At 38.3% G+C, this 24,231-nt stretch overlaps 1 protein-coding gene and 1 non-coding gene across 6 annotated transcripts; one reads left to right on the forward strand and one right to left on the reverse strand.

The window, feature by feature from the left end:
- On the reverse strand, window positions 1,499–1,573 carry TRNAV-UAC. The gene has a single exon. It is a non-coding gene; the product is annotated as a tRNA-Val (tRNA).
- Window positions 2,910–23,001, forward strand: C1D (C1D nuclear receptor corepressor). Of its 5 annotated transcripts, none has more exons than XM_005662505.3 (6): window positions 2,910–3,004; window positions 5,745–5,916; window positions 16,755–16,901; window positions 17,643–17,709; window positions 18,009–18,064; window positions 20,962–21,196. In XM_005662505.3, the coding sequence occupies exons 3-6, from the start codon at window positions 16,764–16,766 to the stop codon at window positions 21,076–21,078; spliced, it is 378 nt and encodes a 125-aa protein (XP_005662562.1). In that variant the 5' UTR covers window positions 2,910–3,004; window positions 5,745–5,916; window positions 16,755–16,763; the 3' UTR covers window positions 21,079–21,196. The 5 variants fall into 5 exon arrangements, with proteins under 5 accessions (XP_005662562.1, XP_003125124.1, XP_020943087.1 ...); XM_003125076.4 differs by having other exon boundaries at window positions 2,921–3,004; window positions 20,957–23,001; XM_021087428.1 differs by lacking the exons at window positions 2,910–3,004; window positions 5,745–5,916 and adding an exon at window positions 13,191–13,408 and having other exon boundaries at window positions 20,957–23,001.

The following is a 24,231-nucleotide window of genomic DNA, read 5'->3' on the forward strand; positions in this document are numbered from 1 at the left end:
TTAACATGAAAGGAAAAAATAGGCTATTGACATAAGACATAAAAATGAAATTCCTCTCCCCATTTGGAATTAAAGAAACACACATCAGGCTATTACTCAGCCATAAAAGAGTGAAATAATGCCATTCGCAGCAACAGGATGGACCTAGAGATGATCATACTAAAGGAAGTAATCAAGACAGAGAAAGACAAATACCATATGGTCTCACTTGTATGTGGAATCTAAAAAGAAAAAAAAAAGTGATATAAGTTAACATATATGCAAAACATCAATAGACCCACAGACAGAGAAAACAAACATGTGGTTACCAAGGGGAAAAGGAGGGGGAGGGATAAATTAGGAGTTTAGGATTAACATATAGCCCCGCTATGTATGAAAGAGATAAACAACAGGACTTACTGTAGAGCACTGGGAACTATATTCCATATCTTGTAACAACCTATAATGGAAAAGATATGAAATTTACATGTATATACATAAATCGCTTTGCTGTACACTTGAGACTAACACAACATTGAAACCAACTATAATTCAGTAAATACTAATAACAGTGAAAAAAAATCTCTTGTCCTGGAAAAAAAAAAGAAACACATATCAAAGATGGTTGGTAATGAAAATAAGAAATTCCCACTATCTGCCTGTAAGACAAAGCAAAACAAGTAAATAGAACCACACAACACCCTACCATTCTTTCACATTAAATACTTATTTCTGAATGTGGAGAATTAATTATGTTGTTTATGAGAGTAAACCAATTTTGGTAATTTAGATTTTTCAAGCCCATTATCTCTTGTATCCAGATGCAAATATTTCACTCTAGGGAAAGGGGTTTTACAGAATATTTACCGAAAAATTCTCTCCAAAGAGAACTATTTTTTTTTTCATTAGCAGAAGTCATGGCATAGAGCAAGTCCAAAATAGCGCAAATTACTGCAAATGCCTCTTTGCAAAATATTTCCAGTCTTGTTTGAGTCCAGGATAATCATTTCCATGCTTTAGTTTATTTTGTTAGCAGAAATGAGGTTTTTTTTTGAGTGGGGTCGTTATTTGCTTTTTTCTTTTTAGGGTTGCACCTATGGCATATGGAGGTACCCAGACTAGGGGTTGAATCAGAGTTGCATTAGCCAGCCTACGCCACAGCCACAGCAATGCCAAATCTGTGGCCTAAGCCAAAGCTTGCAGCAATACCGGATCCTTAACCCACTGATCAAGGCCATGGATTGAACATGCATTCTTTTTTTTTTTTTTTTTTATGCTACAGATCTATTTATTCTTTTTTTTTTTTTTCCCACTGTACAGCAAGGGGGTCAGGTTATCCTTACATGTATACATTGCAATTACAATTTTTCCCCTGAACATGCATTCTCATGGATATTAGTCCTGCTGAGCCACAAAGGGAACTCCCAGTTTTGGGGGCTTTTATCTGGATAATTTTTTCACCTTCAAAGTTCCTTCTTTTTTTGGCTTCTGTGTAGAGTGGCTTAATGTGGGGTCTCATTTCCCAGACCAGGGATTGAACCTGGGCCACAGCAGTGGTGTAAGTGCTGGATTCTAACCACTAGACCACCAGGGAACTCCTCAAAATTCCTTTTACCTGTAGGGTCCCAGACTTTCTTTGGGAAAGGGCAGACCTCAGCACCTCTTCAAAGATTCATTGTGATTTTTAATCCCATCAGTTAATCTACTAGATAAGGGCTGTTAGGGCTTGAGTTCCCAGCATGGACACACCCTATTCCCATTATATTGAAGACAGTTTTGTGGACTTGCCGTCTTCACTTGATTATTCCCCAAACCAAGTTATGGGATATGTAAGCTATGCCTTTCCAGAAGCTCTCCTTTGATTTTGGCCCTTTTATTTTTCCTTGGCTATGCCAGCAGTATGTGGAAGTTCCTGGGCCAGGGATGGAAGCCAAGCTGCAGTTATGACCTACGCCACAGCCATGGCAACATTCCCTGGATCCTTAACCCACTGTGCCACAGGGGAATTTCCTGAATTCATCCTTTTTTTTTGTGGAGACTGTCAGATAACCCAATCTTCCCTTCTAAATTAGCCCAGTTGCCAGAAGCATGATCATAATTAGCAACATAGCCATTTTCCCATTTACTTTGGGAAACAAAAGTGCTTTCTCATAGTGAGTTACTTCACCAGGCCAGGTCTTGAGACTGTGGTTCTACTTCTGTTGCTGAAAGTAGTCATACAGATTCAGCCAAGGAGCGCTTCAGAATGTAATTCTAGCCTTGTTTGAAATTTGCGTTCCAAATGCTATTTGAATGATTTATTAGTTGTCATTAGTGCTATATAACAGATAATTTGGCTGGCCTTTGTCCCTGGTTACTGGGAAATTCTAATAATTAGCTTCTCCTTCCCAGTAGCCAGGAGCCACAGCAGGGACAATGCCGGGTTTTTAAACTCCTGAGCCCCCAGGAAATACCCTTTTTTTTTTTTTTTTTTTTTTTTGCTTTTTAGGGCCGCACTTGCAGCATATGGAAGTTCCCAGGCTAGGGGTAGAATCAGAGCTATAGCTGCCAGCCTAGCCACAGCCACAGCAACACAGGATCCAAGCCGCGTCTGTGACCTACACCACAGCTCACGGCAACGCCAGATCCCAGGACCTCAGCGTTCCTAGTCAGATTCATTTCCTCTGTGCCAGGACAGGAACTCCACCTATTCCGTTTTTTGATGTAAGTCGTTTATGACAATAAAGCACGATGAGGGGCAGATGAGTGCAGTGGTCTGGAGGTTGACATTCTCCCAGAATTCATACCTTTGAAATCCTAAGGCCCAAGGTGATGGTATTAGGAGCTGGGTGGGGCCTTTGGGAGGTGATTAGGTCCTGTGGGTGGAGCCTTCATGACTGGATTAGCTTCCTTATAAATAAGGCCTGAGAGTGCTCCCTTCTGCCTTTTCCAAGCGAGGGTACAAGACGTTGGAAGGCTGCAACTGACAGAGAGCCCTCATCGACTGTACTGGTGCCCTGACCTAGGACTTCCAGCCTCCGTAACTGTAAGAAATGTCTGCTGTTTATAAGCCACCCAGTCTGTGGTATTTCGTTCTAGCAGCATGAAGGGACTGAGACAATAAGGGAACAAATATCATTTTTCTATGTTTTTGGAATGACTTATGAGCTGACAGCCTATTTAAATATGCCCATCCCACCAGAATGTTTCAAATTCACCAGTTACTCCTTGAGATGGAGGAATGGGGAAGGAGGGGAAGGAAAAAAGGACAAGGCAATAAAAAAAGAGGAAATCTTTATTTACTGAGGTTTTTAAAATAAACAGTAGAGACTGATGGCGTCAACTGATCAGCTTCTATAAACTCCTACCCTCAAGATTGAAATCTCACCCCCTGGGCATTCTGTGGCAAGTATCCGGCAGCAATACCCAGGCGTGTATCTGGAAGGTTTAAAGGCTGAGATAAGGAATTAGAGGAGAAAGACATGTACGAGAGGAAAAGAATAGGGGAATCAAGGGGAGTAAAAGGGAAGAAAAGAAGAGTGGGGCATTTCCAGTGGTAAATTTGATTGTAATCTCCATACCAAGAGGGACTTTTTTTTTTTCTCCCACTGCTCTACCAGTATCATGTAGAACAGAGTCAGGCATTTAATTGGGACTTAGCAAACATTTGTTGAACCCATCCTGGGATTGCGCTACTGGGGGTGGTTAGGTGTATGGCAGTTCAGGAGGTGCATCCCTCAAATCTCCCTTTAAGAAAGAAATTCCATTCTGGTCTAGGAGTGTGGTTAACTTAGAGTAGTCACCTGGCAGGACCTTTAGCCTCTGCCTCAGTTTGCATTTTTTAATGGCTGCACCATGGCGCATGGAAATTCTCAGGGCCAAGGATCCGATCCAAGATGCAGTTTTGACCGCTGGATCCTTTAACCCACTGTGTAGGGCCAGTGGTCTAACCTGCACTTCCGAAGTGACCCAAAATGTTGCCATAGTGTGATTCTTAACCCACTGTGGGACTCAAATATTAGCTCTATTTTTTTTTTTTTTTTTGCCACGCCTGTGGCATGTGGAAGTTCCCAAGCCAGAAATCAAACCCATGCTTCAGCAGCGACAACCCGAATCTGAGCCATCAAAGAACTCTCAGTTTTTAAACTGACTGAACACAGAGGTGGGTGCCAGTGCTTGGCCATTTCTGCCCAATGTGGGCTCCTCCTCTTTGCTTTGGAACCCACTGTTTGGTTGACAGAGACCTTGTGAGATGTCTGTCATGGTCTGAGTCTTTCCAGTCAATTCTGCTTCCTCCTTCTTTAAGAGACATCCCTGCTTCCCCTATGCCCTGAGCCTTTTAGACTTCTAACTCCATGTCAGTGTTTGCTTCTTGAGGACCTAAAAGGCACAAGGTGTGACAGCTCGCCTTGAAGCCTCATTGTCACTTTGGTGCAGGATGAACAGTCAGGTTCTGAGTTATTCTGGGTGACATTTCAGTCTTCCCTGGTTTCCACAGCAATCTTCCCAGTAGGGCGATGTACCCAACTCTCAAGAGCTACTCAAAGGGTGGATTGGTGCCAATCCCCAAACTACTTGTTATTACCGGCCTACAATGAGATGAGGGCAGAAATTGAGACTAGTCCCTTAAAAACTTTTAGGACAATTTGGCATCACTGCTCAACCAAGATCAGTGAATTGGTTTTCTTGAGCAGGCTACAGATTAGTTCAGATGTTGCTGAACTCACATGAGTGAGTCCTATGTTGTCTGAATCGTGTATTAGTCTGGTGTAATAGGACCACATTGGTGATATTTTAAAATTAGTTTTGTAATTGAGACTTTTAACAATGTATAAATCTGGAATCCATTTCTTCCATCAAAAGATAATTTAATTTTAAAGATAACTTTAAAAAGATAAATTGTTGGAACAGGCAACTGATGAAGCATTGAGGATGAATTTTGAAAAGGGCATTGTTTGTTTTATTTGTTTTATCTTAAAGTTAAAAATGAATATTCCTAGCTTGCAGAAATTGCGTTGAAAACTCTTCTTCCATTCTCATCAACTTAATTCCGTGAGACCAGTTTCTCTGAGCACAAAAACAAAACGGGAACAGTTTACTCACCACCCTCAACCAGAATCTTGTCTCTAATTCCATGAGATTAGAATAACAAATCAGAAGAAAGCTCATTTGCCACTTTAAAAACTTTAGATATCGACACACACAGTGTTCCATTCCAAGTCTTTTAGAGGCATTTAATATTTGGAATCGCTGCTTCATACATAACTCTTTGTTAGATGACAATTGTGGAATAATGAAGTCAGGAATGTAAAAACAATGCTCTCAATCCTCCAGTGAACAGTTTGTACAGTCTTTGTAATTATTTTCTTCCTCTTACGTTTGTTTTGAGTTTTATTTATCGCAATGCAATTTTGTGTTTATTGAAAGTTAGAAATCTGGGCTTGCGTTTTGCCTTTTTTAAAAACTATTTTTCAAGTAATTCATTTTTACTGTAATTTATAAAAGCATCTCCTAGCGATGGTTTGGAAAAACAAAGAACCCGTCCTTTCCTCGCAGATAACATTGGAAGCTGCTTTGGAAGCAGATTTTGAGGCGGACAGTGTGGTAATTAATAACCAGGGCTCTGCACTAGTTTCAGCGAACGTAAAAACCTGCACAAAGCTTTAGTAACTAACATCTTCTTTCTGCTTAAATACACTGAGCTTGTATGCGGGGGTGGGGGGTTGGCCAAATACAAACCTAGAAAAAAGTGCCAGCTCTGGGTCCCTACGTCTACTTCCCCACAGATTCCGCCTGTGGTGCAGATGACAATCTCTTTGAGGGAGGAGGAGACCCGACCGAAGGGGCGGGGCCAGCAGCGTGAAGTCATCGAAGTGCGCCGCTCGCGCCCCGTCCGGCGCGCCATTGACGTCACACCGCCGACTGCTTTCCGGGAGGCAGGAGTGGAGAGCTGCTGAGGTATTCAGGGCTGGGGTTTGAGTTTTTGTTGTGCTTCTAAGTCCTCTTCTCCTGGGAGCTTTATGTCACCCGCCGGCTGGCTGTCAGGAGCTGAGCCAGGCTGCGTAGGCTTCCGCGAACGCGAGCGTTGGGGCAGCATCTTTGCGAGACCCCACTTTGGCTCGTCCTGTGGCTGCTTGCTGACTTAGTCTTGCTCTGCTCCTCACGTCTCTCTGGGTCAGACCTTTCTCTTCGCTTCTTAGCTCCGCCTCTAACTCTGGAAAGGAGGCGAAATTAAAAGCACGTGACTTCACTGTTAATTTTCTGCTTTCTTCAAACCTTGTTGAGGGAGAAAGGCTAAAGTGCAAGGTGTAGGGGAGTATCTTTCCCGCGGAGGCTAATTGTGACCTTAAGGTAAAATCTAAAGGAATCTCAATAAAGTGGTTTTTCTTCGTGGCCTAGGAAAGTTAGTGTGATTCAAGACGCTGTTTGAAAGTATCTTTCTTGTCTTGCTGTTTGTTGACTGCCATTCAATTTTGGCTTGGTAAAGATGTAGCTGTCCCAGTGCGATGTTTGTTGCCCACTTATTAATCTCTTTGGTTGTGTGATAGTACGCTGACCCGAGTCTTAACCGTATGTTGACTTTGGATCCGAAAATAACTAGATAATCCCTATTGAAGTTCCGAAAACTGTGATTGACGGAAATGATAGAGCTCACTGTTCTGTTGAAAGGTGAAATAGTAGTAGTGTGAACAATGGTTTTTCAAAATTAGCAAAACAGTTCCGAGTCAAAACATGTTATAGATGCCTTCAAATAGCTATGTTGTATCACAGTTGAGAGGTGATACAATTTTTCATAACTCAATCTTGAGCAACTTCTTTGTAATTTATATCTATTTCTGGTATCTTTGGGATCATTTTGTTTTTAGAGGTTAAAACTGGGATTTTACTGTAAGTCTGAAGGAGAATTACGGGCAACACTAACATGGACTATCTGCCAAAGACAACAATATTTATTGAGAGATTATTGTATGGAGCGAGGCCAAGGATTGAACATGCATCCTCACGGATACTAGTTGGGTTCTTAACCTGCCAAGCCACAACAGGAACTCCAAAGCATCTTTAAAACAGCTGACCAGGCGGTATGGCCTTGAAGGAGAGAAATAAGGGTTTTTGCCTCTGCTTGAAATACCCTCTACCCCTACCCACCCCTTTCTTCCCGGCCTTGTAAAACCTATTAATCCTTTCAAATCCATCGAATGCTCCCTCCTCTATAAAGGCTTTCATATCTCTCAAACAAAAGCAGTCTTTTCTTCCTCTTTGTTTCCAAGAATCTTCAGGCTTACTTATCCATCAGTAACACTCCTCATATATCTTGATAAATCCAAAGGTGTCAATCCTCATTTATCTGAGCCATAAGCTGCATCTAACAGTTCCTCAGTTATTGTTTGCTTAATATATCTTAGGAACTGAAATTCTACTTCATATTTTTATCTGCTGCCTTGTATTTTATTGAATGAATATATCATAAGTTATTTAACCAGTCCTTTCTAAAGGACATGTGGGTTGTTCTCTGCTTTAAAGTGTATTTTAAAGAGTGTTGCAGTGGATGTCCTTGAACATTATCTTGTGTGAAAGTGTGCATTTTGAGAAGCAAAATTGCTGGGTCAAAGAATTTGTGCATAAACGTTTTTAAAGCATAGTGCCCAACTGCCTCCCCAAATTTGTCTTTTTGCTATTTCTTTGGGCCGCTCCTGTGGCATATGGAGGTTCCCAGGCTAGGGGTCGAATCGGAGCTGTAGCCACTGGCCTACGCCAGAGCCACAGCAATGCAGGATCTGAGCCGAGTCTGCAACCTACACCACAGGTCACGGCAAAGCCGGATCGTTAACCCACTGAGCAAGGGCAGGGACGGAACCCGAAACCTCATGGTTCCTAGTCGGATTCGTTAACCACTGCGCCACGACGGGAACTCCTAAATGCTGCTTTAATGTTGCAAATAGTTTTCCCTAGTTTTTCATTTGACTTTAGACTTGGTTTGTTTGTTTCCTTTTGCGTGGGCCAGGTAAAGATATAAGACATCAGGATTTTTTTTTTTTTTTCCAGAAGGAAATTCGTGACACTATGGAAGTAATTAGACACTCTGGAAAGTCAGCCTTCATTGGAAATATTAGTAATGCAAACTTCATGGGAGGCCACAGGCTCTGTCTTGCTTTTAAAAGTTATTCAGCAACTATTACAGATTTGGTGAATACCCAGTAACCTACCTTCCCTTCACCCCCAATTTAGAGTTGAAATGAGATGCAGCTGAGTCTTCTAGATTATACTTTCTATTTAGGTGTTACCCAATTAATGATCTGGGTTATATTTTAAAAGTTAATTTGTGGGTTAGCTGTCTAATTTCACTATAGGAATAAAGTACATAGCTTCTTATTTCTTTTCCCAAAGTGTGATTAATCCATGAAGGCTAGATTTATTTTTAAGGTAAATTTATTGTCCTGTAATTTTACCCTTAGGTGCATCAGTGTACATTCTTAAATGATAGGGAGTATTGCCTAATGCAATTGTGATGCCATTTTCATAGGTGTATTCTAATTTTATAGCAGAATTATCAGTAATTTCTTTGTATCATCTAATACCTGATCCACGTTTGTGTTTCTTTCTTTCAAAAATAGCTTTTTACACTTAGTTTCTTAGAGATGTAAACAAGGTCTACACATTCCCTTTGGTTTTTATTTTTATTTATTTATTTATTTATTTTTAATTTTATTTATTTTTTGTATTTTTGCCATTTCTTGGACCGCTCCCGCGGCATATGGAGGTTCCCAGGCTAGGGGTTGAATTGGAGCTGTAGCTGCCAGCCTACGCCAGAGCCACAGCAACTCGGGATCCGAGCCGCGTCTGTGACCTACACCACACTTCACAGCAACGCCGGATCGTTAACCCACTGAGCAAGGGCAGGGATTGAATCTGTAACCTCATGGTTCCTAGTCGGATTCGTTAACCACTGCACCACGATGGGAACTCCTCCCTTTGGTTTTTAGATCTGAAGGTAGATCTTTCCTTTCTCTCCCTCCTCTCCCTTTTCTTAGTTGTTCTTCATGTTGCTTACTTGTTAATGGAAACCAGATCAGTTATCCTGTAGAGTATTTCTCATTCCAGATTTGTCTGTTTGCTTTCTTGTGGCGCTAACTTTTTTCTCTGTCCTCTATATTTCCTATAAATTGGAAGTTAGCTTTAAAGGCTCAGTTATATATTCAGATTCAGGTTTTTGGTGGAAGTAGAAATCCTTTACAGGTGGTGCTGTGTATATCACATTGCTTCATATCAGGAGGCTCGTGATATAGTTGTTTCCTACTTGTAGTGATTAAGTAAACCCATCAATCTGTGGATTCAGATAGTGACAATCTCACTTCTCTGTGTAAACTGTCCCTGTGATCATTACTCAAATCTGTAATTTCATTAGAGATTGCAAAATGGTGATATATTTTTAAAAAATTATCGTTTCTTTTCCATATATTAGCTGGAAGTTGAACTCTAGTTTTATTACTTGGGAACCTGACAGTCAACAATAACATGGCTATTGTAGGAAATATGCTATCAGAGCAACAGTCTGTGCTGCCAGGAATATACCTTTCCTGGCTGTAGTTCTGGAGGCTTAAGGGAGTGAGGTCTTTTTTGATGTGTCGCTTGCCTAGGCTGCAGCCCCCAGACATTCAGTCTAACATCTGTGATGGTATCTGTAGATGTAGTTGAAATCCCTAAATAGTTGACTTTAAATTAGGGAGATTATTCTAGATAACCTAGGTTGGCTTGATTCAATCAATTGAAAGGCTTTAAGAAGCAGAGCTGAGTCTTCCCTGACAAAAAAGAAATTCTACCTGTGAAGAGCAATTTCTGCTTGTAGCCAAGAGTTCTAGCATGCCCCTTCTGGCCCACCCACCCTGCAGATTTCAAAGTTACTTAGCCAGCCCCCACAATTGCATAAACCAATTTATTGCAACAAATTTCATCAGCATACTCCTACTGGTTCTGCTGCTTTGCTTGAACCGTGGCTGGTACCGGAGGCTACTCCCTGGGCTCTCCTGTGCTCTAACAGAGTGGGATGGGGAGTGGTGGCAAGGGTCAGAGAAGCTACTTTTGTTTAGCGTGACCCTGTAATTTATTGCTCAGACTGAGACTTATGAGAGAAACGGGGAGCTGAGCAGATGGTGAGCTACAACAGCAGGCACCAACTGGGTCTGTCTTAGGCAAACTGAGACAGAGTCATTCTGTGTGTCAGCCCCTGGTGACACATCAACATGACACCACCCCCTCAGGGAGCTTGTAGTCCAAGTAAAGTACATCAACACATTCACTAGATCGTTTTGTAAGTGACACAAGAACTTGTGTTCATGCAGACAGAGAAAGGGAGAGTGGCACTTAGAGCAGTCTTATTGGCTAAAGGGAAACCTGAGGTTACCTCCAAAGATAAGCAGGGCTTGAACACTGTGAAGTGGGAAGGGTGGTCCATGTATAGAGAACCACACAGGCTTGGTTACCCTGAATGGGTGTGGAACATCTAGAAAATTGCCATCTTGTGACTACAGCTCTAGGGTTGGAAGAGGGGAGCAGTGAGAGAGGAGGTTAGTCAGACAAGCATGGGCCTCATCATAGTGGGCCTGACATCCATACTAAGGCATTTAGAATTTAGCTTCAAGGTGGTGGGGAGCTCTTACAGGATTTTAGGCAGAAGTGTACCATGACCAGGCTATCTCTATAGGAAAAATCATGTTATATAACCTCCTAAAATTGAGAGTGGAGAAAATTGACTGTAGAGAGACTACTCAAAGGCTCTGGAAGGGACCTAGGCAGTGAGAATGGAGGAAGACTAGTAGCTAAGGAGATTAAGGAGGTCACAGTGACAGGACTGATGGGGACGGGCCTGAGGAAGGGCTGAGGGGAGACTCCCAGGTTCCAGGCTGGACTGAGCTCCCTGAAGCAGAGGATGGAGGGAAGGAAGTGGGGGATGACTTCAGCTCTGTATGTGGTGTCTGCACCCCTTCTTTTCTCCTGGGCTCTTAGCATCACTGAGAGTTGGGGTGGCAATAATGTCCTGAAGGGATTTCTGGGCAGGGTGTCTCCTCTCCTCCCCCGAGCCTCAGCCAGACCTTACTGAGGGATGGAGAGAGGCACCTTTTCTCATGCCTCTTGCACTTCCTCCACTTCTGCAGCTGGCGTTGTAGGAGCAGGTGGTGGGGTGCGAATCCCTGCAGAACCCGGGCAGGGAGCTAGGAGCAGAGGTGGATGAGTTCTTTTCTTCTTCCTCTTTTTTGCACCTTTACCATGTACAGCCTTGGGCAAGTTGCGGAACCTCACTGTGGTTCTCTTTATGAGGAGAAGGTGAATGGAGGAACGTGTGTGGCTGCTTAGAGCAGTGCCTGGCTGACAGGCAGGGGTGGTTACATGTTGGCTAGGGCTGCTGATACCACCCATTCACTGCTTGGTCCTGGCATCTTGACATTTAAGTCGCAAGAGGGACAGAGGACAGTTTCTACAGCTCCCTCCTTGCGGTGCTTTCTGTGAATGGAGCAAATACTTAGGGACTAGGGACTATCTATGTAAGATAGAAGAAATCATTTGAATTGGAATTTCTGATAATAGAAGAAGCTTTATTTTTCAGTCTGCCTGGCCTTTATTTTTTAGTTAGGATAAAGGCAAGTGGTTCAGTTCAGATTTAATGAGAGTCATTTTTCTTACTTACTGCCTTGCTTTCAGTGTTTGCCCTAACCCATTTTAACAATAAATAACTACTTGTTTATTGGGGCTTAGGGATAGGGAATAACGGCAGGAAAAATCCCCAACGTGATTCTTGAAAAGGGAAATATTTTTTGTATAGAAAAATTGGATGAAAAATTCACACTTAAATAAAGGCCTTTTTGTGTTTTTTATACGTGCAATACCTGTTACAGGCCAAAATACTTTATTAAAATATGCCTTTATTTAAATTTAATGATTGTTTTTTTTATTACAGTTTAATACATGCTTTCTGAAATAACAAAATGAAGGATGAAGAGTTTAAAAAATTAGTCTGCTTTGATCCTATTCCTAATTCTTACCCCTTAGAGAGAATGTCTATTTTTGTGTTTCCTTCCAGGCCTTTTTCTGCATATCTACATAGGCAGTTTTTGCTTTTGTTTTTTTTTAAAACCAGTGGCATGTGTTAGGCACATTATGAGTTATATACTATGTTCTGTGACTTTTTTTTTTTTTTTTTTTTTTAACCACTTACTGTGTATTACTATGTAAATATTTACTGGTTTTTTTTGGCATATTTTTTTGGCCATACCTCCTGCATGTGGAAGGTCCCAGGCCAGGGATCGAACCGAGCCACCGCAGCAACCTGAGCCACTGCAATGACAACACTGGATCTTTAACCTGCTGCACCACAAGGGAACTCCCAGGACTACTTCTTTCTTCATTGCTCTTTTGGATGGATGTTTCCCTATTGATTTCCAGTATTTTGTTATAGTTAATTATTTTCTCCGAATGTTTATTGACTACTAGGCAGTGCCTGTGAACAGAATACAAAAATTCCTGCTCTTATGGAGTTAACCTCTTTTGGGAGTAGACAAACAGTAAACGAAATATGTCAGAGATCACTGAGGACTGTAAAGTGAAGGGGATAGAAAGTGCTGGGAGTGAGAGGAGGGGTGTGCAAGTGTTCAAATAGGTGGTCAGGAAAGCTTTACTGATAGACAATTTGTGTGTGTGTGTGTGTGTCTTTTCGTCTTTTTTCCATTTCTTGGGCTGCTCCCGCAGCATATGGAGGTTCCCAGGCTAGGGGTCAAATTGGAGCTGTAGCCACCGGCCTACACCACAGCCACAGCAACGCGGGGATCCAGCCTCGTCTTCAACCTATGCCACAGGTTGCCGCAACTCTGGATCCCTAACCCACTGAGCAAGGTCAGGGATTGAACCCGCAACCTCATGGTTCCTAGTCGGATTCGCCAACCACTGCGCCATGACGGGAACTCCCAGATTCTGAATATATTTTAAAGATAGGGTGAGAGAGAAGAGTCAGGGACCATTCAGTAATTTTAGGTCTGGACAATTGGAAAGGTGGAGTTGCCTTGAAATGAGATGAGTAGGAAAGATTAGAGTTTTTTTTTTGTTTTTAATAATTTTAAAAAATTGAAGTATAGTTGATTTACAAAATTGGTGTTAGTTTCAGGTGTATAGGAAAGTGACTGTGTATGTATATGTTTTCAGATTCTTTTCCATTATAGGTTACTGTAAGATGAAGCAGGTAAGGTTAGGAATTGGACCTTGAGCATGTTACATTTGAGAATCTATTAACAGCCAAGGAGAGGTTTTGAGTAAGCAGGAAATGTAAATTTGGAGTTCAGGGGCGAGGTCAGGGCTGGAGTTGCAAACCTGGGAGTCATCAGTTTATTAATGTAGTTTAAACCCTGAGCACACTTAGGGAGTAAATTGGAGAAGAGCCTCAAGGACAGTCGTTGGGTACTTCAAGGTAAGAGGCTGAGGTTATGAGAAGGATGCAGCAAAGACCAAGAAAGAACTGGTGAGGTAAGAGGGAAAACAAGAAAACGTGATGTCCTGGGAATCAGATGAAGTGAGTCAGCTATGTCAGATGAGGAGAACTAGAATTGACCATGACTTTGACAGTGTGGCTGTGTGGATGACCTTGACGAGAGCAATTTTGGATCAGAAGAAGGGGTCCTGATAGTAGTATAGATTCAAGAAAGAATGGAAGGAGAGGAATTGGGACTGTTAGTGTCAGCCACCCTTTTGAGGAGTTTGTTCTAAAAGGAGTTTGTTCTAAAAGAAAATGGGGTTTCAGCTGGAGGGGGATATGAAGTCAAGGTGTTTCTTTTGTTTCTTGTCTAAGATGGAGGAGTAAACTGTAAAGCTTATGGGTAATGACCCAGCAGAGGGAACAACTAATACAAGGCAAAGGCCCCACTTTCAGAGAAGAGTTTGAGGAGTCCATTTTAATAAATGTATGTGAGTGTACACAAGGATTTCAGTAGGCTGTTCTCTTGAGGATTTCCTGAGTTCAAAGGGTGTGTGCATTTAAGAAATCTATCCCAATTTATATTCTTCCTTCAGCGTGTACCCTTGTTAACATTGAACTTCACCAGTCTGTAAGATTATTACCAGTCGGTGGGTGAGATCTTCGTTATTTTAATCTGTTTTATGCTTTGTAGGAACTCTTTATATAATCTAACTAATCCTTTGCTGTATTTTGGCAAATATTTTCTTTTTCTTGCTATTTAACTTTGCTTATAGTATACTTTTACCACATAGTTGTTTTTCCAGTTTTTATGTAGTTAAATCTGTCAGCCATTTCCTTTTATAGCATTTGGGTTTCATTTGGATTATATAAATATTTTATATAGTCTTTTAATAGATTTATACATTTACCTTTTAAATTAATCTGGAGTTTATTTTTGTGTATGGTATGAAATAGGTATCTTAAGTTTTCCATCTCTTTCTATGTTCTTTATCAGTTAAATACCATAAGAATCAACTGTTTCTTAAAGATTTGGAAGAAATTACCTATAATATCTTCTAAGATGGGAACCTTTTTGGAGTGTAGAGCTTTGTCTTCTTAAATTTTTTTTTTTTTATTTGTAGTTAATGATCTGTTTGCTTTATATACTGAAAGTTCCTGGAAATAAATTTTGGTTGGTTTTGGCAATTGATATTTTTCCTAGCATCTCATTCTTATCATCTAGATTTTTCAGATTTATTCGTTTAAAATTCTACCTGAAGAAAAGAAATCCCAAGTCTTCTCTATATTTGCATCTGTCCTTATACCTTTATCTGGGCAGCAGATGTTGGCTCTGCCCTATCATAAGATCGGGAGGTTGGTTTAGCTGTTTTCAGCCCTCCTGGCTCTGCTTTTACTGTCCTTCATCTTGGGGTGATTCCTAGATTCTCCTCTTTTATTTGTAAGGGATTGCAGGCTCCTTGGTTCTGTTTCCTATCAGTCTAGTCCCATTTACTCTTTAGCTTATAAAAATTTCTGCTGTTATCTGCTGCTGGGTATGTTTCTTGGTTTCCAGCATCACTGTGGACTTCTTTTTGTGTTTCTTCTATCATTTTGGAGAGGGATGAGAGACAAATACATCTTTGCAGTTAGCCTTTTGAAATAGCAGTCACAATTCTTTCCTGTGTGTTTTTCTTTTCTCATAGTTCTTTGTTTAATTGCTGGTTGCATGGTAGTTGGATAGTAGCTTTACAGCGTGAGCATAGACTTTACTTTTAAAATTTTAAAATTTTAAATGAAACCAGGTGTCTCAGTGGAATATACTTGTTGAATAGAAATTTTGATATATTGCAACTAAATATTCAAATAGAACTTTTAAAATTTAAATGACATAACAATTAGAACTGTAAGGGACTTCACAGACCATTAGACCAGCTGCCTTATTTTACGGGTGAGGTATTTGAGGCCCAGTGAGATTCAGTGATTCAGCTAAGATGACAAAGTCAGTGATCAAGCAAGATGAAACGTCTGAGTCGCTTTATTTCAGTTTGTGCTATTTGTTGTCTTACACATTCTTGATGTTCTCCCTAACTATGTAATAAAAAAGTATTATTAGCTAATAAAATTTTTATAAACCTAAGGGTGTTACATATGGCTTAGAATTACTTGGAATTACTGAAATTTGGTCTTAGATACTGTATTAAATACACTGATGTGGATTTTGCTTTTTCTCATAGATATTAAATATTGTGATACAACAAATATGAATTTTAAGGAATGGGCTGTCAAGGTGTGCCCTAGCCTAAATGAAAACCATGTAGTTGGAGTTCCCATTGTGGTGCAGTGGAAATGAATCCAACTAGGAACCATGAGGTTGTGGATTTGATCCCTGGCTTTGCTCAGTGGGTTAAGGATCGATCCTATGTTGACATGAGCTGTGGTGTAGGTTGAAGATGTGGCTCGGATTTGATGTTGCTGTGGCTGTGGCATAGGCCAGCAGCTACAGCTCCAATTGGACACCTAGCCTGGGAACCTCTATATGTGGTGGGTGCAGCCCTAAAAAGCAAAAAAAAAAAAAAAAAACCAAAAAAAAAACCAAAAAAACCCCATATGGTTTATTTTTCTCGTTTCCCCTTTTCTGCTTATAGACTTGATGTGATTTATGGATTCTTGAATTCCTTAAGATTTTATGCTTCAGGAATATATATAAATATAAAAATCTTAAAGTAAATAATAATTAAGTAAATAAAGAAGCTTAAAGTGATTTTAGGGGTAAACAATCCTATTTCAGACCTAGAATTTCTCATTTTTTAGTTTAATGTACCATTCTGTTAGAATTTAGAAGTGTTAAAAATGCTAAATCTTTAACCCTCTGCACCACAGGGGAACTTCCAAAGTATTGTTTTTCAAGAGAAGAGCTTTTTTTTTTCTTTTTTTTTTTTTTTTTTTTTTTAAGCAAGCATTAGGGGATAGGATATATTTACCACACTTCCATTGCTTTGCTTGGTCTTTAACTTCAACAGAAAGTTTTTTAAATATGGAATTTTATTATTGACATAACATGCCGTGTCTTTAGTTCTGGAAAAGCATTGAGAATTAGAGGGTTCAATCTGTGTAGCGTGAGTAAACTTGGGTGGGCCCTGTCCCGGCTGCCCCCAGCCCCCACCTCAGGCAGTTTAAGAGGGGAAGTTTGAATGTAGTTGCTCCAGAATTATAGTCTAAGAAGATTTGTCTAATTATCTTCAGATTTGAAGTCTTAGCACTTTTGAGATACATGATAGGACCTGTTGATTTTTCATTTAGTTGTAACCTAAAGAGCAATATCTGTCTCCAGTATGAATTCTAAGCCTAATTTTTTTTCCAGTTGATCATAATGGCAGGTGAAGAAATTAATGAAGACTATCCAGTAGAAATTCATGAGTGTTTATCAACATTTGAGAATTCCATTGGTGCTGTGGATGAGATGCTGAAGACCATGATGTCCGTTTCTAGAAATGAGTTGTTACAGAAGGTATTTTAAGTGATTTCTAAAAATGTAATTCATAAAACCGAGTGTTATGTTACAGAATGTGTAGAAGAAGAAACAGATAAATGATATGTGGTCCTTTCCCCCTTTATTTTAACTTTTAAGCATTTGGATATCTTTAAGGGGAAAATATAACAAAACTGTAACCTTAGGAAATACCTCCTAACTATATTTTTATTTTTATTTTTTTTTTTTTAAGCACTTCCAGCATTCTTTTTGACAGACTATCTTTGACCTTTTAAGTATTACAATGATGTTATCAGGGTTTCTGGAAACCCTATAGGACAAAAAGAGTAAATTGACTTTGACAGTCTAAAACAAATCTCATTATGTTTCTTCTGTCTTTGGTATTGCTTAAGCATTTTAGCCTGCTTCTTATACATAAATGCATCATGTACAATGTTTATATTGATAAATTACTTTTGACATACAAAGACCAGATTGTAACTCCTGAAATTAATTCAAAAGAATTTTTTTTCTTGGATTATACACATTCCTTGTTTAACTAAAGATGGTACCCTAAAGTGAAAATTTGTGGGCAAAAATCCCTGGTTAACAAAACTTTTAGTTTTGCAAATTATTTTCAGATTATTTGGTTTGGTTATCAGATTATAGGAAGTGAAACAACAACGAAAATTTGATACTTTGTGTGGGGTGAAAGTTTGAAATATGTAGTAGTGCTCAAAGTTTGTAATTTTTTTTCTCCCCCTCCCCTTTTTTTAATAGTTGGACCCACTCGAACAAGCCAAAGTGGATTTAGTTTCTGCTTACACATTAAATTCAATGTTTTGGGGTATGTATATTACTTTTGAATTAATTAGAAAGCAAATTATTTTTTGCATCAAAGGTGATTTATTTTTTAAGTGCTAGCAATTCATATACAATTACACTTTATGGCAATATTAATCAGATATGTATTTCTTTTAAATCAGAATACCAGATGTCCATGAGCCATAAATTTAATTTTACAAAGCTGTTGAGTAATTTAAGATTTAATCAGTTGTTTGTATGATGTTTCTTTTTGTAACTAGAATTTCAATTAATGCTCTTAATTATGTACTCATTTTATTCCATGAAATCTTTCTCTTGTAGTTTATTTGGCAACTCAGGGAGTCAATCCTAAGGAACATCCAGTAAAGCAGGAATTGGTAAGTTTATAGTGGATTTTTTATTTTACATGTCTGTCCGTTGTAGTATTCCTGAAGTTAAAGTTGCAGTACCTTTTCGGGTTTTTTGTATTTAGAGTTGAAATTATGAAACTGAGAAATGAACTGAGCCAGGTTTCATCATGTCTTTAGTTTTCCTTTTTCTCACCTTTGTTGGAGAATGGCGTTCCACATATTATATAAATCTCTGGATGGGAAAAATGCTACGATTCTAGTAATTATTTATAACTTCGATATTATTTTTCCTATAAATTCTTGAAATCCTCTTCTCTCCAACTGCCTTTATTTTTTTTTAAACTCTTACACAATTCTTAAAAGTAGATTCTAGTTGATTTACTAGCAAAGACGGGAAAGTTTCTCCTCCACCTTTTCAATTCTTCCATTAATTCATTTTCTCAGCAGTAAAGAATCCAGTTCAGCAACAAAGCTAAAAGCTTTTTTGGCACCAGTTGTATATGTACTGTCCAGTAATTCTGCATTAGTGACATATTTACAACCTGTAATAAATCTTCTAGGGTTGTCTTGTATTCCATTTGGATGTATAAGTATAGTATATAAGGTCTGGTATCTTAAAGTTTTTGCTGACTTCAAAAATTAAATCAAATCATTCAATTTGAAAGAAAAAAATTTAGAAATCAAACTTAGGGTTACCTTCTTGACTGGGCTTTATGAACAAGAATATTAATAAATTTATCCCTTGTGTTTATAAAATATAAAGTAAATATGTGTGAAACACACTTGACACCGTATTATTGTTCTAAAGTCTTATGGTGGTTGGGATGTGTATTTTTTATGACTTAGTAAAGTACTCGGTCAGTTATTTAAAAAAAGAATGAGTAAACCAGATCTGTTGTCTTCGGTTCTTCAGTGTAGTGTTTTCTTCTTTTAAATTTCTTTGGGGAAAAATAAACTTAGTTTTAAATATGTAAATTGTGAAAAAGACTTAAAGCAAAAATATAAAGCAATCTGATCCACAGATCTTGATTTGACAAGTGATACTAGCTTTAAATCTTCAAGTGTGCACTGTGTCATCTGTTTTCTCCTTCCTAATATGGACTTAACATTTATAAAATCCTCTTTTTTTCCTTTAACACAAAGTTGCTTGGAGTATTTTTAATACTTGATTCTGTCTTTGGAAAAGGATAAAATCTTCTGTCTTCTTTTCCCCTCAGAATTTACTTTATGGAGGAGTACATTCATATTCTGGACAAGAGTTGGCAAATAAAAAGCATCCATAAACCTATATTCCCCTTTTCTGACCTTGTGACAGATGTCACTAACTGATCACAGAGTTAGAGTGTGAGAGGAAGCCTATTTGCCATATATATCTTGACTGGGGAAAGGCATTGAAAATAGTCAATTTATTCACTCAACAAATATTTTTGAGGCCTACTGGGAGCCAGACATTATTTTCAAGTAAGATACTCAAGGAATAAAGCCTATATATCCTTGCCTTTGTGGCAGGTACCAGGCTATCTAGTGAGGGGAGACAGACAATTAACATATTTAAGCAAACAATGACTGAATGCCTATGAATATATAGTATGTTGGAAAGTTAAATATTATGGGGAAAAAAGAAAAGGTAGCTCAGGGCAAGAGGCATTGGCGAGCTTGGGTAAGGCTGCCATTTTCATTAGTGAAGCCAGGGCTTATTAACAAGGTGGGCATTTGAGGGAGGCTGGGAGGGCGTGGCCCTGGGGGAGGGGTGTGAGGGAAGATCATCCCTGCTGGCCGGGTGTGTCGTGACCCACTCTGACTTTTACTCTGAGAGAAGTAGGAAGCCATGAGAGGGTCTTGAGTAGAATTTATCAGGGTTTTTTTTGGTCTTTTTTTTGTCTTTTAGGGCCTCACCTGTGGCATATGGAGGTTCCCAGGCTAGGAGTCCAATCAGAGCGGTAGCCGCCGGCCTACACTAGAGCCACAGCAAGGCGGGATCCGAGAAGCATCTGCGACCTATACCACACTGCAGCTAATGGCAACACCAGATCTTTAACCTCCTGAGCTAGGCCAGGGATCAAACTCACAACCTCAAGGTTCCTAGTCGATTGGTTTCCTCTGTGCCACGATGGGCTGAATTTGTTAGTTTGTTAAAAATTAAAAAGTTAAAAGGTTCTGCATTTTTCTGTGTATGTTTGTATAACTCTTTTGATGATCTTAAAGAAACTTGCTTTTAAGCAGTGATCATTTACTCTGCTGTTTAATGACTCATGCATTTATTTCTCCACTTGACGTATAGAGTAGTCCCTTATTCTGATTAATGGTCTCAGAAGATTCAAAGTGGTAAGCAACCTAGTATGTTTCTCACATTGTAAAGTGATTAGAACTACACGCTTCATTAGAAAATAACATGTGCTTATCAGTCAAAACTATGACATGGAATGAAAGATCTTTTTTCATTCTACTTATTTTAATTGTGACACCAGAAAGTAACCTGCCATTTCCTGTTTGGAAAGCTTTCTGGAGAGTTTAGTTGGTATGTTGCAAGTAGGTGGGAGCTCTATTTTAAATCATAGACCTCAGATACGGGAGAGTTAGTATGTGAATTTAGGTGACTGCTAAATTGAAAAATTTAGTATAACCGCATATAAACAATACACTATTTATCTCTGTAGTGATATCTTAGTCTAGGTCTTCCTCTTTTGAAACACTCAGAACACTTCTGAAATGACTTTTTAATGTGCGTATTCCCCTTCAGACTCGAAGCTCCAGGAGGATGTGCAGTGTGTTTATCCTATTGGCTTTGCACTTACTAGCACCACTCAATAGGCAATAAATACACAGCTGTTGAATTTAACTGAGGTATAGTATAATAAAACTTAGTGCTGGTGAACAGCTTAGTAAATCGGTTGCTTTTCTTTTTCCTTTATCTGTAAGGAAAGGATCAGAGTATACATGAACAGAGTCAAGGAAATAACAGACAAGAAAAAGGCGGGCAAGCTGGACAGAGGCGCAGCTTCAAGATTTGTAAAAAATGCCCTTTGGGAACCAAAACCTAAAAATGCATCCAAAGTTGCCAATAAAGGAAAAAGTAAAAATTAACCTTTTGATTTTGATGTACACATATTCAAAACGTACATCATTTTTATTGTTTTTCCACAAAATGGATGATGATAATGTGGCATTGTAAGGTTTAAATGTATTCTTGTTGAATTCATGTATAAAATTTGCATTTTAAATTTGTAATGTTAAATACCTTTCCCTCTGAAAGATTAAGTTATCTTTATTGATTCCCCTATAGCACACTATGAGGTTTTTAACGTTGTGGTATATTTTATATTTTATAGTTTACCATCTGTCTTGACAAGATTCATATTTCCTTATATAGGTCAGTCTCTCAAGTGCCATTTTATAAGCAACTATAGCATTTAAGTTAAATGTTCTTTGTAAACATTTGTCTATTTTCGACGCATAATTTTATAAAGTATGCTGAAGTAAAATGTATCTGTTTTCACTATGTAATGTTAAAAGAATGAGATGACTTAAGTGTCCATTTTTTTCTATGTAGTTATTTCATATGCTTTCATGGTTTGGGGAATTACTGCTTTTTTGATATTTCAAGTATACAATTAAGACTTTAAGGTTATTCTTGGGTTTTTGGCACCATGCCACCATGTCTCATTGAAAGTAAAATATATTCTCATTAACTTTAGATGGGAAATGAGGTTGTATATTGATGGCAGAGTTGTGGCTCAATGGCCAAACCCTATCAATAAAGCTGTAAATGTTGTGTAGCTGACCTGTTTGTTTTTCTCTTTTGAGTGAATTTGCCCTTGACATTAGGAAGATAGGTTTTAGAAATCCGTAGGAATAGAGACATTCATATTTTTGTTCCTCATGCGTACGGGTGCCTACAGGTCTCTTGGCCTCAATTTTTCAGATTTTTTCACTGTGCATTTCTGAGGCTATAGCAAGTAGACACAAGAGTTTTGGAACAACTTTCTGTTAAATCATGCCGCTTAAGCAGAGGAGTAATCCAAAGGAGATTACATTGTATTTATGTTCTGATTTATTTTCCTGGAGTATTTGTTACAGAGAATTCTAAATATTAAATTTTTTTTTTTTTTTTTATGTCCGAGACCATGAATTTTACTTACATATCCTTAATGCTTTCAGTCTGTGAATCCACATCATTATATGTAGGAATGCCAAGTGCAATAAAGTGCTTTAATTTTTGAAAACGAAGTTGTTAAAATTTTCTGTGTGATTAATTCTCCATAAGTAACCTTGAATAAATGGGTTTCTTGATTTATGGTAGCAGATATTGGAAATGGTCTTAAAATGTAATGGATTTTGTAAAGCATGTTGAACTCTTTCTGTGACATGTGAAGAGGAAGTCACGATAGATGTGGAAAGTCTTCTGGCTCAAATATCAGACAATTTCTGAAGAGGAAGAACATTTATAGTTAGTTATTCCATTCCTTTATTCAATCTTTGTCTCCTCAAATTTCTATTTTTTTTTTAAGAAAGGAACGTCTTCATGAGAGAAATAAATGTTATTAAGATCGACGGTAGTGGCCTTGTGTTATTTGTTGCAGAGAAGATTATAACTTCACGTTTCTGTATGTTTTCTCAATTCATTAAGAAAAAAGTGAAATATGTCATACAGTTGCAGACAAGCAGTAGCCATATTACTGGTTTGTGAAAGTTCAACTCTGCATTCTCTTAAACTGGAGATTCTTAAGTGAATAATTCTTTAAGTGTTTCTTAGAAGAAGTAAAACACAGTTTGAGTGTATTCCATTTTATTATGTATAATTTTAAATGCTTATTACTTAGCAAATAGTGCATTGAGTTGCTTATTTTTTGTTTATTCATTTCACAACTATTTAATGACATTTATGTTGCTAAATACTGTGCTAGGTTCCAGATAGGATGACTCCAGCCTTTATTCTGTTTTAATAAAGTATTATGAAAAAACTAGCCTTTTTGGTCAGTTCAGTTTTTCAGAGTTACTCAAAAATTTATGGCAAGTTATGCTCATTAACCTTAGAATCATAAAGGGTGATGGGTTGATCTCTTTGACTCTGGTACAGTTATTGTTAACATAGTTTGTTCCAAATGACAGTCTGCTCTAAGTTTAGATGTTAATTACATCTTGTATTAATCTCTTTAGAAATTAAAAAATTGGAGAGGTTATGGCTATAGATATTCTTAAGATTAGAATTATAGACTATTAATCTAATACTAAATAATGAGATTTGGTCTTTTAATATTATTTTAAGTACAGTTTTCATCTTGTTCATAGTTGTAGGATGGGAATTCATTTTAGTGAAGTAGAATATGTTAAGAGGAAAATTGAAGCTTGAATTATGGTTTACATTCCTGGAATTCGAGGTTATGTCAGGTTGATTGGTTTTTAAGATACCTTGCAGATTAAAAAATTGTTCTCCTCAGCTATTAGAAGTGGATTAGTATTATTGCTAAATAAGCCTTTAAAAATTGACTAGAAATATAGGAAATGCTTAAAAAATGGACACTATATTGAATATAGATACTTTTTCATAAGTGTAGGTCATTGAAGAAAAAATGTTTTAGGAATCACTCAGCTTATACAGTTAAACCATATTTTAGGCAACAAATCATCCGAAATTCTGGCTTTGCAAAGTGGCATTAACTGAGAAAGGTTTAAACAGTGATTCAGAGCCTCATGCAATAGCAAAATTTGTATATAAAGCAAAGAAAAGTGCTGGTGTCCCGTTTTCTCCCTTCATAGCATAGTTAGTAAACTTGCTCTGATAAATTCAGGGACTCTTTTAACCGAATAGCAACCTATTTTATGTAAGTGTGATCCGAATGTATTTAACTAATAACATTTCCTTTCCCCCTATATTCTGGCCTAAAACTCATCGGTTTTGGAAATACAAACCATATTTTTATTTATTTTACGTATTAGCATTTTATAGTTGTCATTAACAGTTGTGTTAGGGAGAAGAGTAAACAGGATTTTATTATAGATTCCGTAGATCTGTTCTACTGGATTAATTTGCCATTATATTGCTGTAGCAGGATTTCAAGAAAATACTTTGAATATTTTTGGTTTGGAGAGTGATTTTCCTTTCATAAAGCTGCCCCCCTCTGACTTGATGTGCCTTTTTAAAGTGTTTATTTTATGGTTCAATTTTTAACATAGCCTGGAGGGTTAGCTACAGC

This window comes from Sus scrofa, chromosome 3 (assembly GCF_000003025.6).
Source record: "Sus scrofa isolate TJ Tabasco breed Duroc chromosome 3, Sscrofa11.1, whole genome shotgun sequence".
In the NCBI taxonomy this organism is placed as follows: domain Eukaryota; kingdom Metazoa; phylum Chordata; class Mammalia; order Artiodactyla; family Suidae; genus Sus; species Sus scrofa.

Excerpts from the sequence above, each read along its gene's own strand:
- C1D (XM_003125076.4), top strand. The coding sequence starts at position 16,764 with ATGGCAGGTGAAGAAATTAATGAAGACTATCCAGTAGAAATTCATGAG. Across the intron at positions 17,710-18,008 it reads ATTAAATTCAATGTTTTGGG|TTTATTTGGCAACTCAGGGA; the intron begins GTATGTATATTA and ends TTTCTCTTGTAG. Across the intron at positions 18,065-20,956 it reads ATCCAGTAAAGCAGGAATTG|GAAAGGATCAGAGTATACAT; the intron begins GTAAGTTTATAG and ends TTTATCTGTAAG.